A 14,596-nucleotide genomic window follows, 5' to 3' on the forward strand; every position below is an offset into this window, starting at 1 on the left:
ATGATTGTTTAGCTATTTTTTCAGCTAACAATATGATTTTTCAGGATCGGAAGATGCAAAAAATGATTGGTAAAGGATACCAACGCGATGGGCTGTATTTCTTGGACAAAAATGCTAAAGCCCTTACTGCCTATGAACCCAACGAGTTAAGCAGGTTGTAGCACACAAGATTAGGTCATCCTTCTCAAAAGGTTCAAAACTGGTTAATATCGCACTTACCTTATATGTCGGGTGCTTTCGAATATGCCAAAGAAACTCGACTTCCTTTTTTTCATTCTCATAGTAGATCTGATGTTATTTTTTAATTGATTCATTCTGATGTCTGGGGACCTGTTCCAGTAACATCTCATTTGGGATATAATTACTTTGTTACCTTTATTGATGATCATTTAAGAGCTACGTAGATTTACTTTCTTAAAAATAAGAGCGAAGTTTCAAGAGTCTTTCAAGAGTTTTATCAACTGGTCTTCACTCAGTTTGAAAAAAAAGGTTCAAATCTTGCCCGGTAATGGGGTTGGTTTGTCAATGACACCATGAGAGATTTTCTTTCTAAACGTGGATTTTTGACCCAAAATTCATGTCCTAAAACTTCACAGCAAAATGGAGTTGCAAAACAAAAAAATTGGTAGTTACTCAATGTAGCAAGAGCCCTTATGTTTGAGAAAAATGTACCTAAAGAGTATTGGCTTGAAGCCATTGGAACTGCCTGTTACATTTCAAATAAGCTTCCCAATTCTGCTATTGAAGGATGTGTGCCACTCGAAATTATTTATGGCAAACCATGTATATTTCCCATCTGTGTGTTTTTTGTTGCAAGGTGTTTGTCCAATTATAAGCAAAAGACAGAGATAAACTTGACCCAGATCAATAAAAATGTATTTTTTGGGCTACTCTACAGTAAAAAAGGGATACTGATGTTTTGATCCACAACAGAGAAAATTCTATATTTCAAGAGATGTACATTTTTTTTAGCATGAAAGCTTTTTCATGAACCGGTTACCTTGTTTGATAAGGTTCATCTGCAGGGGGAGATTAGAATGGGACCCAACCTTGTACTTCTCAATGTTCAAAACTGCGATGACCCATCCACTTCTCCTTCTCTTAGCACTCCTTCTACCACTCAAATGGAGCAAAACCAACCTATGGTCGCTGAACCAAACTCAAATGAGTCAAATTCCAATGAAGTCATTGTCGCTCCTAGAAGATCGAATCGTATTTCCAGGCCTTCAGAATACTTGAGTGATTTCTACACTTATCTGACTTTATCCTCAACCATGCATTCCACCTCCCATCCTATCCAAAACTACGTGTCCTTTAAAGGCCTCTCACCATCTTATATATCTTATGCCCATAGTGTTTATTCTCACCATGAACCCAATTCTTTTTAAGAAGCTAATCTTGACCCAAAATGGAGAAAAGCTATGGCAGAAGAAATTCAGGCTCTAAAAAAATGGTACCTAGGAAATTGTTTCTCGACCTAAAGTGAAAAAATTGGTAGGATACCGATGAATTTATAAAATCAAGTACAATATCAATGGCTCCATCGAAAGATATAAAGCGAGATTAGTCGTGAAAGGCTATACTCAAGTTAAAGGAATTGATTATAATGAAACCTTCACTCCTATGGCTAAAATGACTTCCATAAGAATTTTAGTATCTATAGCTACAAATAAAAATTGAAAAATATACCAATCGGATGTCAAAAATGTTTTTCGTCATGGAAATCTAAATGAAGAAATATACATGGAACTTCATTCTGGCTATTATGTCTAAAATCATAACAAGTTAGCCTATAAACTAAAAAGGCTATATATGGTCCCAAGCAGTCCCCGCAAGCATGGTTTGCCAAGCTAAGTATGGTTCTAATCGAAATGGGTTTTAAGAGAAACTGTGTTGATTATTCCATGTTTGTTTTTGTTTAAGGATCAAAGACAACTATTATCATGGTATATGTTGATGACATAATAATGATAGTTAACGATGAAGGTTTGATTAAGTAGGTAAAAAAGAAGCTTCATAAAAAAATTAAGATCAAAGATCTGAGAACTCTTAGATATTTCCTGGGTTTGGAAGTTGCTCACTCGAGCAAAGGAGTTTTTATCTGCCAAAGAAAATGCATTCTTGACCTTCTCCATGATACATGGATGCTTGGTGTCAAACCCATCGACACTCTCATTGACTCGAGCTGCAAATTAAGAAAAGAAGATGGCAAACTGGTGGCAGATGTTGGTCCAAAGAGTAGTTGGTCATCTCATTTATCTCACGGTCACTTGACTGGATATTAGTTATGTTGTTAATATGATAAGCCAGTTCATGCATGAACCTAAAGAACCATATCTCGAGGTGGTCTACAGAATCCTCAGGTATCTAAAGGGAACAACAGGAAAGGGAATCTTGATGAAAAGAAATGACAATTTGAATATCATTGGTTATACTGATGCTGATTGGGCAGGGGATCCTAATGATCGTAGATCCACATCAGGTTACCATGTGTTTATTCAAAGCAATTTGTTGTCTTGGCGCAGTAAGAAACAAAATGTTGTTGCTCGATCAGGTGCAGAAGCAGAATACTGATCTATGGCTCTTGAAACATGTGAGCTTATATGGATCCAATCTCTCCTATCTGATATGGGAATCAAGTTTGATGAACCAATGGACTTAAGGTGTGACAATCAAGTTGCCATCTATATTGACGCTAATTCAGTGTTTCACGAACGAACAAAACACATTGAGCTCGACTGCCATTTTGTTCGTGAGAAAATTCAAGCTTAGGTCATCAAAACTCCGCAGGTTAAAAGTCAAGATCAACTTGCAGATATCTTTACTAAAGCCTTGGGAAAATAGAAGCATCTTGAGATTTTACTCAAGTTGGGGCAGATCAATATCTGCCTATCAACTTGAGGGGGAGATTGTTAGTTGTTTTAGATAGGATATGACTCTTAAAATTAAGGAGTCGGTTATCGTGAGTTTATCATTATCGTATACCTATCTTATCTAATCAGTTACCATCGGTAATGTATTTCCTTGGTTCATTGTTATCGTTCATTGTTATCGTTAAGGGTTGTATGCCTTTAAATGGCCATTGTGTTAGCTGAGAGAATATAATAAAATGAGAGAGCCGTGAGGTTTCTATCGTGGTCGTAGGCTATATGCCGAACCACGTTATTTTCTGGTGTTGACTGTTTCGCGTCTTATTTTCTCATAGCATCGTGCAACATATTTCAACAGACTTCAACCATAACACCTTGATATTTTAACCTGCACTTAGCCAAAGACTTTGTTCTGTTGGAAACCTCTCCTATTTCATTTATACTACCTACCTTCCCTAACATCTATCTATTACAGCAAGGTAGGGAAGATGACAATGTGGTGCTCACAACGACTGCACAGGAATATCTTTGGAACCTCTTCACTGTTGGGAATCCTCACACAGCGTGTGTGCTGCCAAACATCACACACATCACAGCAGACCATGCGCTCCCCATCATCTTTCTTGGCACCACAAGGGCAATACACAACACGGTTATCACTCCCACTTTCATATATCACACCCTTCTCCTTAATCCTCCCTCTAATCACAAGGTTGCAACCCGATTTGACGAACCCGTAAAGCAAATCACAGTCCTGCCCATGGACTTCCATTATGGACTCTGCATCAAAACTTCTTAAACCAAAGTAAATCTCTCTAAAGTTTCTCTCAACTTCTCTCTTCAAGTCGCCAATGGTAGCACAAATAGGAAGAGCTATTATCTCATGTGGTTGTAGTCCCCTGTTTCTTTCATCCTCTGCTTGCTCCTCGTCCCGGCTAAGCGAAACCGTGCAAAGAAATTCGAGTTCATCGCCATCACCAAGCCCAATCTTTCTCATTAATTCTTCACTATAATCCTTAATTAAGTGTTTGGCATCAAGAATGGCTCTTGTAAGCCCATAGACAGGCTTAAAATGTCTTAACATCGCGCTATACAAGTATAGCAAGTCTCTCATAAGCTGTAGATGAGTGAGCCCAAGATTAGCCTTGGAAGATATCTTCTTGGCATTAGAGGAAATGCTATGATCAGGATTGCTAAAGCAATTGCCTACTTCTTCCAAGCAATACTCAAGCACTCTGGTCACAGGATTCACGGCACGGCGAACGATATAATTTCCGATTACTTGGTTTCCAAGAGATTTCAAGACAAAATCTAGAAGGCCAGTGTCACCAATGTAAGCTCTTGCTGCATCTCTCACTTGCTGCCTTGACACCCATTTGCTTCTGACATTCTTTAGCGACTCGACGATCACCAAGGTCGCCATCTCAACCCGTTTTGAAGACCATCGGCATTGATTAACCTGTAGGACACCGTGCCCAATCTGAACTGGATCATGTACTAACTGTGATTTCAATTCCATAACATAATGAAACAAATGGCCTAGTGTCTGTAAAGAATGGCCAGAGAGCTTCTGGTATTTAGAGATCACAGCCAGGATATCATGATTGGAAACGGCAAGTGAGTCTGTTACCGAAGATAGCTGAAAGCTCCGAATCGTGTCGATGGATTTCTGGTACATCTGGTGAGTGACACCAAAACTTCCGCGACCGAATCTGTACCCCCACTTTCCAAACCATGGTTCACCATAAGCAACTCCATGCAGCAACCTCAAGTCCATTGATTTCTTCTTTGCTGTGTCATTTAGGCTAATCTGCCTGCCAGTGTAAACACTAACATGTTAATTAAGATTTATAATTGGAAAACAAAATGAACAATTTGGGCTGTCTATTGCCATTTCGATGGTTGAATCATGCACATCTAACACTATTACACATTTTGTTGATTTTTCCACTAGGGGATGTCGGGGGGTCAATGGGTCAAGTATGATCAGATCCCAACCTACACCGAATCCAGTAGGATCCGGGTTCGGTATTAGTGAAAGAGGTCCGATTTACAATTTGGGTTGGACTCATAGGGCCCAATTTGTATATGGAGCTGGGCATGGTTTATGAAATTTCATACCAGACCTGGGACTGAGCCGAGTTCTGATAAAGTCTGAAATTAAGCTGGTGCAGATTGGATCAACCACAATTCTGCTCTATTGGCACACCTAATTCAGGGCAGATTCAGCTCCCAGTAAGCAACTATATAAGCCGAGTCCAACACCAACTTGGGAAAGCATATTTCAGAAATTAATTAGGCCCATAGACACAGACCAACTCGCGATTGACTTTGGCGAATTTAGCTCACGGTTGACTCGATGAGTTTGTGGCCGATTGAACCAAACCAGCACTAGAAGTTAACTTAACAATTCTGAAAAACATGCATGGTAGTTGACCAAACCTAGCTGGTCCTGTTTGGCTTGGGTCCAGCCATGCTATTTCCTACAGTCAAACCATGGTCGGTGATAAGAAGGTTGGGAGAAACTCTTTTACATCTTAATCAGTTCCAGGTTATCTCTAGGTCAGACACAAAAAAACAATTTGACTCAAACAAATCCTTGACATGTTCAAACACGTTTAGACTGAGTTGACTGAGCCTAAAAGGCACACCTTGTTTGTCTAGTCGGACTCAAAAGCTGGTCAGTCAACTAGGCCCCTCAACTAAGAGCTGACTGAGCTCATCACGAAGGAAAGAACACTAGGAAAAACTCATGTTCATCAATAACCAACATACCTTACTCTCAAACTAGTGCAGATTCGGTCCCAGAAGTCCATGACCTGGCTACCACAAACCAAGTCTGACCCACCCTCTGTTCCATTCACACAAAGCAGATGGCCGAACCCATTGTAGTGAATCACCCCATGCAGAATGTGGCCATGCAGATCGAGGAAACCCACTGGCTTGTTTTCTCTGTAGCCGGCATGCAGTATATTTTCGTGAGAGTTCATTGCCGGATACGCCGGCGAATTCGGACTGGATGAAAGAAGCCTCCCTATCTCCGGCGAGGTTTGCTTTGAAGGTAAAATAAAGTGGAACTTCTTCTTGCATACCAAGTGATTAACCCAGCCTGTGACATTATAAGCATTATTAACTATCAGTCGTTTTTGCCTTGAGAGAAATGAAGTGAAACTAAACTTTATCTGGTCAACTCGGCTTTTTTCTTTTTTGGGAGGGGGGAAAATCATATATATGTGCAGGGCAAGGATATTAACCAAATAGGCGTTCTAACAAGTTTTATGTCCTAAGCACTTCAGAAAGACACAGTTATAGGCATTTTTTTTCTTAATTTGAAGCTGTAGATGTGTTTGTCATTATTCATTTACTAATAAAAGCTCTGCTTTGAATTGAAACAATTTAAATAGAAAATTTAACTGTTTTCATCATCAAGGTTTAGTGTTATATGGCCCATTGATTTTCTCTCTCTTTACAAACGCACCTGAGCATGAAAAGACCGGATCTAAAGCATGTTTTCTACTAACTAAATCATATATAATAGATCTCTAAGCTCATAGTAAGAGACGCCTAGGCATATGCGTATGGCTTTTAAGCCGTTTACGATTTAGAAGAAAAGACTGTTAAGGACCTACTCTCTCTCTCTCTCTCTCTCTCTCTCTCTCTCTCTCTCTCTCTCTCTCTCTCTCTCCACGTGTGTGTATAACATGGTTGGTCATTGTATCAACTATTCAGCTTTTAAGTTGGATAAAAAAGAATTCGCCGAACAATAACAGACGCATGCATGAACCATTTTCAATCCTAGACCTTACCGTGAAACAGTAACAAATTCAGAATCATAATCACTTTTACTCAAATATGGGCTACCCACAAGTTATAATTGTGTGCACCATCAACTTCTCAAGAAAGACGGGCCAGGTCCGCATGCCTTTTGGTTGGTTAGGATACATTTGGGCATCATGCAAAACACAACCCAGTTTAAGATCTCAAAGATCTGGCCACTTGAGTTTCACCAACTTGGCCGTGCTTTGCTTGTTCTTTTAATTATAAAAATCAAGCACCATTAGACCAGCCCCAAAGGAGGTTGACGTAGTGGGGTGGGGCCTTAATTGGCTGCTAGACGGATAGTCAAGGTTTGATTCTCATGGGCATCTGCTCGATGCCCAAGCTAATGTGTAGCATAGGCCCCGGGGCAGGGGTCTTAGCCTCGGAGTTTCATGAGGTATGGCAGGCTGAGCCAGCGTGACCAGGTCTTAGTGCCAAGGGCTGTTTCCTCGGGTTATAAATTAAAAAAAAAAGTGCCATTAAACCAAACAAAAGAGCAAAACTGTCAAGAAAAAAGTCAGTTAGTCATGATTGTAATATTTTCTAGTTCGCTGTCAGTTACCTATGCACTTGCAGTGGTAGCAGTAAGGCTGGAGGGATCCCTCGGCCAGTTCTTCGACGACGAAGAGAGAAACCTGAGATGGAGAATGGTGGTGAATTTCGAGCCTGAACGACCACGTTCGCATCCCCTCGAGCTTATGATCCTCTTGGTGGGCAAACCCTAAGAGGGTATAAATGTTCTCTCTAAAGGCTCCATGGAACTCTGAAGGAATACCAATATCACAAAAACTATTGAACCTAAACACACACACTCTCTTCCTCTTCCTTGAACTCTGAGATATGGTATGCATTCTTGTATCCCTCCCCACTAAAACCCTCTTAGCTATCAACCTCAAAGTGAATTTGCATGATAAAGAGAAAGCAAGGTGGTGGTGAGAAATAATGCCGATGGCTCACACAATCAGTGCCTAGTGAATAAAAATGGAGGGGCTCACTGGAAGCATGAGCTCTTTCAAAAAAATCCAAGAAGAGTTTTTCTTCGATTTGCCTGGGGAGCAGCTCTAGAATTGTGGGGTGGCCTCTGATAAAATAATGGAACCACGCTTTTGTTCTTGGCTCTTATGCACATTGATTTATATGGCTCAGGGAGTTCATGCATCCATGGACAGTGCAGATGATTCATTATCTTACTGTAGTTGCATTTGAACCGTTGATCGTGCAACTGCCTCCGATCTGATCTCCTAAAACGTAGATGTAGCTGTGAGGAGTGAGACCAGAGGTGTAGTGGTTCTTGGCCAACTGATTTGAAGGTCCTGTATGTGTCTGAGGATTGATACAGTTGTATCTGAACGAATGCATAAAAGTCAAGGCAAAACATAGTGGCAGTGTCGAAAATATAGACGCGGGAGTTTTATCGCGTTAATTTTAATGTTCGATACATTCCCCTAAACACGCTATATTTTCAAAATTTGGCCTGCTTTGAAGATACCGTAGTTTTGGCAATATTAACCCTAGCTATAAAAGCACTTTTTTTAATATATTGTATACATTCTTACACTTTCTTTGCAGTTTTATATAAATATATTTTTACAATTTTATATTTTTCTCATGTAGCAATATTCTTCCTGAAGTTTTCACAAAAAAGGCGGATTGGACTAGGGTTGGATCTAGGCAATACTGTAGTCCGACCTAATATAATTTAAATTAATTGAATCAGGTTGGATGGCATCAGTTAAAACCAAATCCATATTAGACTAACTTAAAATACGACATTTAGGGTACATTTGATTGTGTTTTTGAAAAGTGAAAATATTGATCAAAAAGATATTTACTTTCTCACTTTTGGAGTTTTGAACCAACTCAATTTTTGTGAGGTTTGTTTTTTAGGTTCAGTCAAAAAAAGTTTTATGTTTAATTGCTTTTGGGTATTCTTCAAATAAGATTCACTTTTTAAAAATGTATGAAAAAAGTGAATCTCATGTGATCGAACCAAACTTAACTTTACACTTATTCGGATTTAGATTCTAGTTGCAAAAACTCAAAAGAATTGATGTGCATCAACTCTCTTAATTACAATTTGGTGGTGCATTTGGATGTGTTGAGAAGAGAAAAATCTGTAATAATACTTGTGGGTCTGAATTGCACTAATAGTAAATGAGCAGTATTAGAGGAATCATCTAGGGCTAAGCACCCATCCAAAGTGACTCAGGCGGAGGAGATTCCGGTGAACGGGTGGACTGAAGTAAAGGTATTGTGTCGTAATCGGAAAAGAGCTCTGCCCCTATCAAAGAAGAGCCCAAGACATCAATTTGAAGCCCTAATTGACGTTGAACCAGTAAGTGCAACACATCCTCAACTTGCGGCTGCCATTCCTCTCAGACCGAGCCTTCCTTCAGTTAGCAAACTTCATAGTTCCTCAATGCTGCTACAAAGAATCATGGCTGCAGGTGCCAGAAGTGATCAAAATTCAGGTAAGTGGTGAGAATTGACAGTCAGGAATGAAGGATCAATTAAAATGGTTAGAATCTATCGAATTCTCAAGCAAAGTGGTATGGGAGGTCATTAGGGAGCAGGGCCAAAAAATCAGACTATGGGACTTTGTTTGGGTTAAGAAGGCATACCCACAGGCAGCTCTAACTCTAAGGTGGGTGCTAGAAGAGCGCCTAGTAACCCAAGAAAAGCTCCAGAGATGGGGATACCAATTCCCCAACAGATGTAAAGTTTATGAAAGTACCTATGAAGACAATGCCCACATTTTTCTATGCTGCCCTTTTGCATCTTACCTATAGAGACTAACTACAAACTTGTTTGGGATCAAATGGTCCCTATCGGGAAACCTTTTCCTAGATGCGCAATCGTGGTTTGCAAAAAAGCTTGAGGACAAGGTAGTGGGCTGGAGTTGGGAATGCGCCTTCCAAGTGGTGGTGTGGGCGATTTGGAGAATCAGAAATGAACAAATCTTTGGTAACCATCGTAAACCGCTAACCACTCTGCAGCGCGAAGGATCACTGATACTGAGAGAACAACTGATGACAATTCTCAAGAACTCAACGTTTGAGGTTGGTACCATATGGAGAAAACTCGAAAACTGGATTCCTCCCAAGTCGGGTTTGTTGGATTAACCACCACGATTTAAGTGGTGGTTATCCACGATGTGGATTCATTCCCACATTTGGGATGATCTCTTCCGATAAATTAGCATAGGATCAAGGGGGGGCGGTTATGCAAACCGTTCCCACCCTATGCACTATATAAGGGTGTCATGAGCAACCCTTTTATGAAGCATCTGCTATCAAAAAAGTGTGTGTGTGCAAACTAAAGCGGGAAGAGGTTGACTCATCGGTTGCATTCGGAAGTCTGCGCTTGTGGTGGCTGCAACCTGATTGAGCAGACAAATGCCCTTGGCCTGATCGATCATCAGAATCCGATTTGTCTTCCTCTGCTCCAGCGACCTTCGATTCCCGGCAACAGCAGCCCGTCAATGGGTGCCTCAGGTACGCAGCACCTCCCCTGTGCATTTGTTGTTTTACATAGCAGTCTTTGGGTTTGTCGCGTGTCTTTGTTTTTCTATCATAGTACAGGGTCACCGGTGCCAACAGGGGAGGCGATCCTGGACGACCCCAACAAGATTGGCTTCTACTGTCCATTCACAGTCGGTTAAGAGCAGCATGGCACTTTGGGTTTACTATTAGAACACATTCCACCTAATTTCACACAGTATGTTATTTTTCTAAGCCTGAAACTTTAACAGATAGAGAGTGGTGTGGGTGGCCCAACAATTTGGAATTAGTTGATGCTAAGTCCAGAGTTACTTTGGAAATTGGTTGGCATGATATTGCAGCACACCTTACCAAGTTTCTTAAAGGTCTTAATCAAGTTCAGAACATCCCTCAACCAGTGAGTGTATTTTTGTATAGTATTGATAGGTTCTCTGTACAAAGACCTCACTTTAATTCAAACTCTATAACAAAACAGTTATCAAAATTAGCTTTAGGGGTGCTCAGAAATGTTGGAAAGATCACCCCAAGATTAGTGGAAGCAGATCAAGTCATGCTGAACATGAGCGTTTTTGCTCATGCAGACATCACGGCCATCCGATTTGCATTTTAAAAAGCTCAAAACTCAACAAAACCACGTGGCATTAAAAAAAATGCAAACAGACGGCCACGAATGAGCAAAAATGCTCATGTTCAGCATGACCTAATCTGCTTCCAAGATTAGTTCCCTATTGGGGTGGATTGCTAAATGTAATATTGGTAGGGTCTGCCTAACCCCAGCTTGACGTTAAAAAAAAATCTAGGGTCAATCCCTTGGTACAGTACTTGACCCAACGGGTCAGGCCTATAGACCTAAGAGATGGTAGCCCCCAATCATTGGCCAAGTGGCAGTGCCTTGGGTGGCCCCAGTTCCAAGACACATGGCAGCCAATATAGTACAGGGTGGACCCACCCAATGCCACTTGAGGAGGTTCAGCTCTTCTGGACAAATGGCAGGTAAGCAGTAGGGTGAGCCCAGCCCTTCAACATACATGGCTGCCAGGTGTCAATGGGTAGAGTTTGTTTCATACTCTTGATTTTCAGGTATGGCATTAGGTTCAGACCTAGGTATGATCGGACCCACCATAAGAAAAACTGCATCTAGACCCAATAAAAACTACATGAACCAGACCCGGGTCATACCTGGTAAAATAATATTTTTTAACATTCATTGAAAATTTTGCCAGTCTTAATCAGAACTTGGGTTAGGCCTGGGTCTAATATAAAATTTCTCAAACTATACCCAACTCCATGTATTAATCAGACCTTCGGGTCTGAATCCGGGTCTTAATCGGTCTTTTTATTTATCACCATACCTGGACCCTATAGGGTTTGGTACGGGTTGGGTCTGGATAAACCCAACTCGTTGACAGGCCCCTACTCAGGACCGAAAACTTTGCTACATACTCAGCCCGAGTAATGGATCTGCTCTCAAATCAAACTCTGCACTCCAAGATCTCAAGTTGCACTACTAAAACAGAGGAGCAAAAAATAAGTTTTCTCCATTTTCTAAAACCCACCTTACAAAGATAAATTGCATACTACTCTTAAACATAGTTTTCTTCTAGATTTGATTAATATACATGAAACATAAACAAAATGTCTTCTTCTTTCAAAAAAAAAGAAACAAAATATCTTATATTACATTTTCCAGCAGCAGTGCTTTCAATTGCAATTGTTGCAACAATATTCACAAATTCCCACCATTATTAACATTAGCATATTCATTGATGTGCTCCCTTGAACAAACATTTCATTTAACTGGATGGAGCAGGAACTTGGCTCTTGAGTTCCACTGTCTTAAGCAATCACTTTCATTTAACCTTTGTTATTATTTGAGGAAATCCTGCTGGACTACATCTTTGTAACACCCCGACCTGGGATCTCGGGAGTCCGAGTTCGGTTGGTATTACTTCTCAAAGGGAATAGTTCAAAGTTCACACAAAGAAACATGGCTAATTTTTATTTTTTTTATTCTGATTTCAATAACTCACTTTTTTTACAATGTTCATCATTCATAACAAAAGCAAATAACAAATACATTATTGTTCAATGACATAAAAATGAAAATTGTCAAATACTCTGTCAAGGAAAGAGTTGATCAAGTCCTGTCTCTGCTAGTGTATCTACAACTTACCGTTGTAATTAAACATTGGGGTGAGTCTACAACCCAGTAAGAAATAATTATAAGCAAATAAACACTTAAACTTACAATTGTACTGGGCTCTAAGCCCCTAGTCTTAGTTTAGTTTTTGATACACACACGTTTGTATATTTTAATTACCCTCATTATCTTTCTCAAACACTCTCTCACAATAAACTATTACTAGGTCGAATATACCTGTCATAGTCGTCTATGGGCGTAGCAACCCGCATAGAACACCTCAATTCTATATATTGGCCAGACAATAAACTATACACTACCAGTGATCCCTGGACCACCAGGCGCGCACTGCAGTGAAACCACCACGAAGACCTCACCAGTAGTTAGCTGGGAGGTCAAGCTCTCAATCTCGGTATGGTTCATTCTACATCATAATCATAATGGTTATCAATTATCCATGGTCCGTCAGAGTCCCAAACACTGTGTGAGTGTAACCCTAAGTCATAAACTAAGTTCAACACGTTGAACCACATTCTCAAACTCGCAATTCACTCATCCTCTCACGAGTGATGTCGTAAATTAATCATGATGCATCTCACTCATTAATCTCATGATAACATTTAGACTTACACTATCTTATACTAAGCATGCAATGATGTAGTGTCTCCACATCGTTAAATCATCGGTGACCTACTCTCCATAAAGGTTGTACTCTGACTGCGAACCAGGTAGCCCTTGCCACAGGTCGCCACTTCTAGGATTTAAGAGGTCATGCATTTTGATCTCAAAATATCTATTCATACGACATGAATAGAATAGATGAGATTCTAATCTAAACATAATTTCATCATAATGCATATTATCAGTAATCACACAGACATGCTATCACAACATAATCTCTTTCTGATATACTTGCATACCATAACGACATTTATATCAAAATAAACATATATATGAAATCATCTCATAATGTCAAGCATGGTCCTTTTTATGCATGTCATGTTCTCACTTGAAAGTTGTCATGCTAATCATATTAATTCATAATATTATAATAACATGCAACGTAAAAAAGCTTATTTACATCTAAAATTATTTATAATATCCTTTACCTCAAATGTGAATATTGTGCTCTACATAAAATTGAGTATCAAGGCACTCTGAGAGTAGAATCTGGTCATTACATAAATATATTTGCATTAATGCATAAAAACCTCTTATAAAATTATCAAAATACCCCTTCTGAATTGACTCATGAAACCTTGATTTTTATGATACTAATTTAACTAAAACCAATGAACAAGTAGATTCCTCTCTTCAATACAAGTTCAACACACCAAACCTCACTCAATTCTGAGTTCAGGGTGCAAAGTTATGCTCATTTTACTGAAATAGATCTCGAATACCCATAAAGGTATTTTGGTCATTTGAGATTTATGTATAATTCAAGATTATCTCACAACCATATCCAGATCTGTATACAACATTGTCTAACGAAATCCAGATCCATTACTGATCTGGATCCAGAACAGTCTGACTGGATCTAGCTCTAGTTCTGATATGGATCTAAGATTGATCCAATCAAATCCAATTTTTATTTGGATCCAGAAATGATCTGAACCAGATCTAGTTATGTTCTGGATCTAGAAAAGTCGACTCGATCCAGACTCAGATCTCCTTGAATCTGGTTCAATTTGGATCTATCCAGATTGACTGGATCGGAGTGGGTCCAGATTTGGTCTGGTCCAAATCCAATCAAAATAGATCTAAGTCTACCAGTTTGATTCAAACCGGTTCGGTTCAGTCTGAACCAACTCAACCTGAGCCAGTTCGGCCAGAACCGGTTTGGTCTAGACCGATTTGGCCAGAACGGGTTCGGTCTGAATCAGTTTGACAATTTTTTTTTTTCAAGAACCATGTGGTTTGGTCTGGGTGTGACTCAGACCAACCCGGTTCAGTCTGGGTCGCACCCAAACTGAACCAACGTCTTTTTTTTTTTGCAGGCTCGGTCTGGGTCGCGCCCAGACCGACCGAGCCTTCCATAAAAAGACATGAAAGGGGCAGATCCCCTTCCATCTTCTTTATTGCAGAGGGGGCGGTGGCCTCTGAGCTGACCCTCCTCCTTCCTTTCCGCTGCAGAGGGGGGCGGTTGGTCGACCCTCTCTCTCTCTTTGTTTTTTTTTTCGGTAACACTCACCGACAACCATGGTTGTCGGCCCTCAACCCGTCGAAGACGAAGAAGATGAAAAGAAGGAGGAGGACAATTACCT

At 40.1% G+C, this 14,596-nt stretch overlaps 1 protein-coding gene across 1 annotated transcript; it reads right to left on the minus strand.

Moving 5' to 3' along the window:
- Window positions 1–3,339: 3,339 nt before the first annotated feature.
- Window positions 3,340–5,779, minus strand: MS1 (RING/FYVE/PHD zinc finger superfamily protein). The gene is made up of 2 exons (XM_089993040.1): window positions 5,646–5,779; window positions 3,340–4,684 (listed from the first exon to the last, which is right to left on the minus strand). Exons 1-2 carry the CDS (start codon window positions 5,684–5,686, stop codon window positions 3,340–3,342), a joined length of 1,386 nt encoding a protein of 461 aa, XP_089849166.1. The 5' UTR covers window positions 5,687–5,779.
- Between the last annotated feature and the right edge of the window lie 8,817 nt (window positions 5,780–14,596).

This window comes from Nuphar pumila, chromosome 17 (genome assembly GCF_984573655.1).
Source record: "Nuphar pumila chromosome 17, dmNupPumi1.hap1.1, whole genome shotgun sequence".
Lineage (NCBI taxonomy): Eukaryota > Viridiplantae > Streptophyta > Magnoliopsida > Nymphaeales > Nymphaeaceae > Nuphar > Nuphar pumila.

Coding starts and splice junctions, on each gene's coding strand:
- MS1 (XM_089993040.1), bottom strand. CDS start 5,686: ATGGACTTCTGGGACCGAATCTGCACTAGTTTGAGAGTAAG. Junction 4,685..5,645: donor TGCACTAGTTTGAGAGTAAG/GTATGTTGGTTA, acceptor TTACACTGGCAG/GCAGATTAGCCTAAATGACA.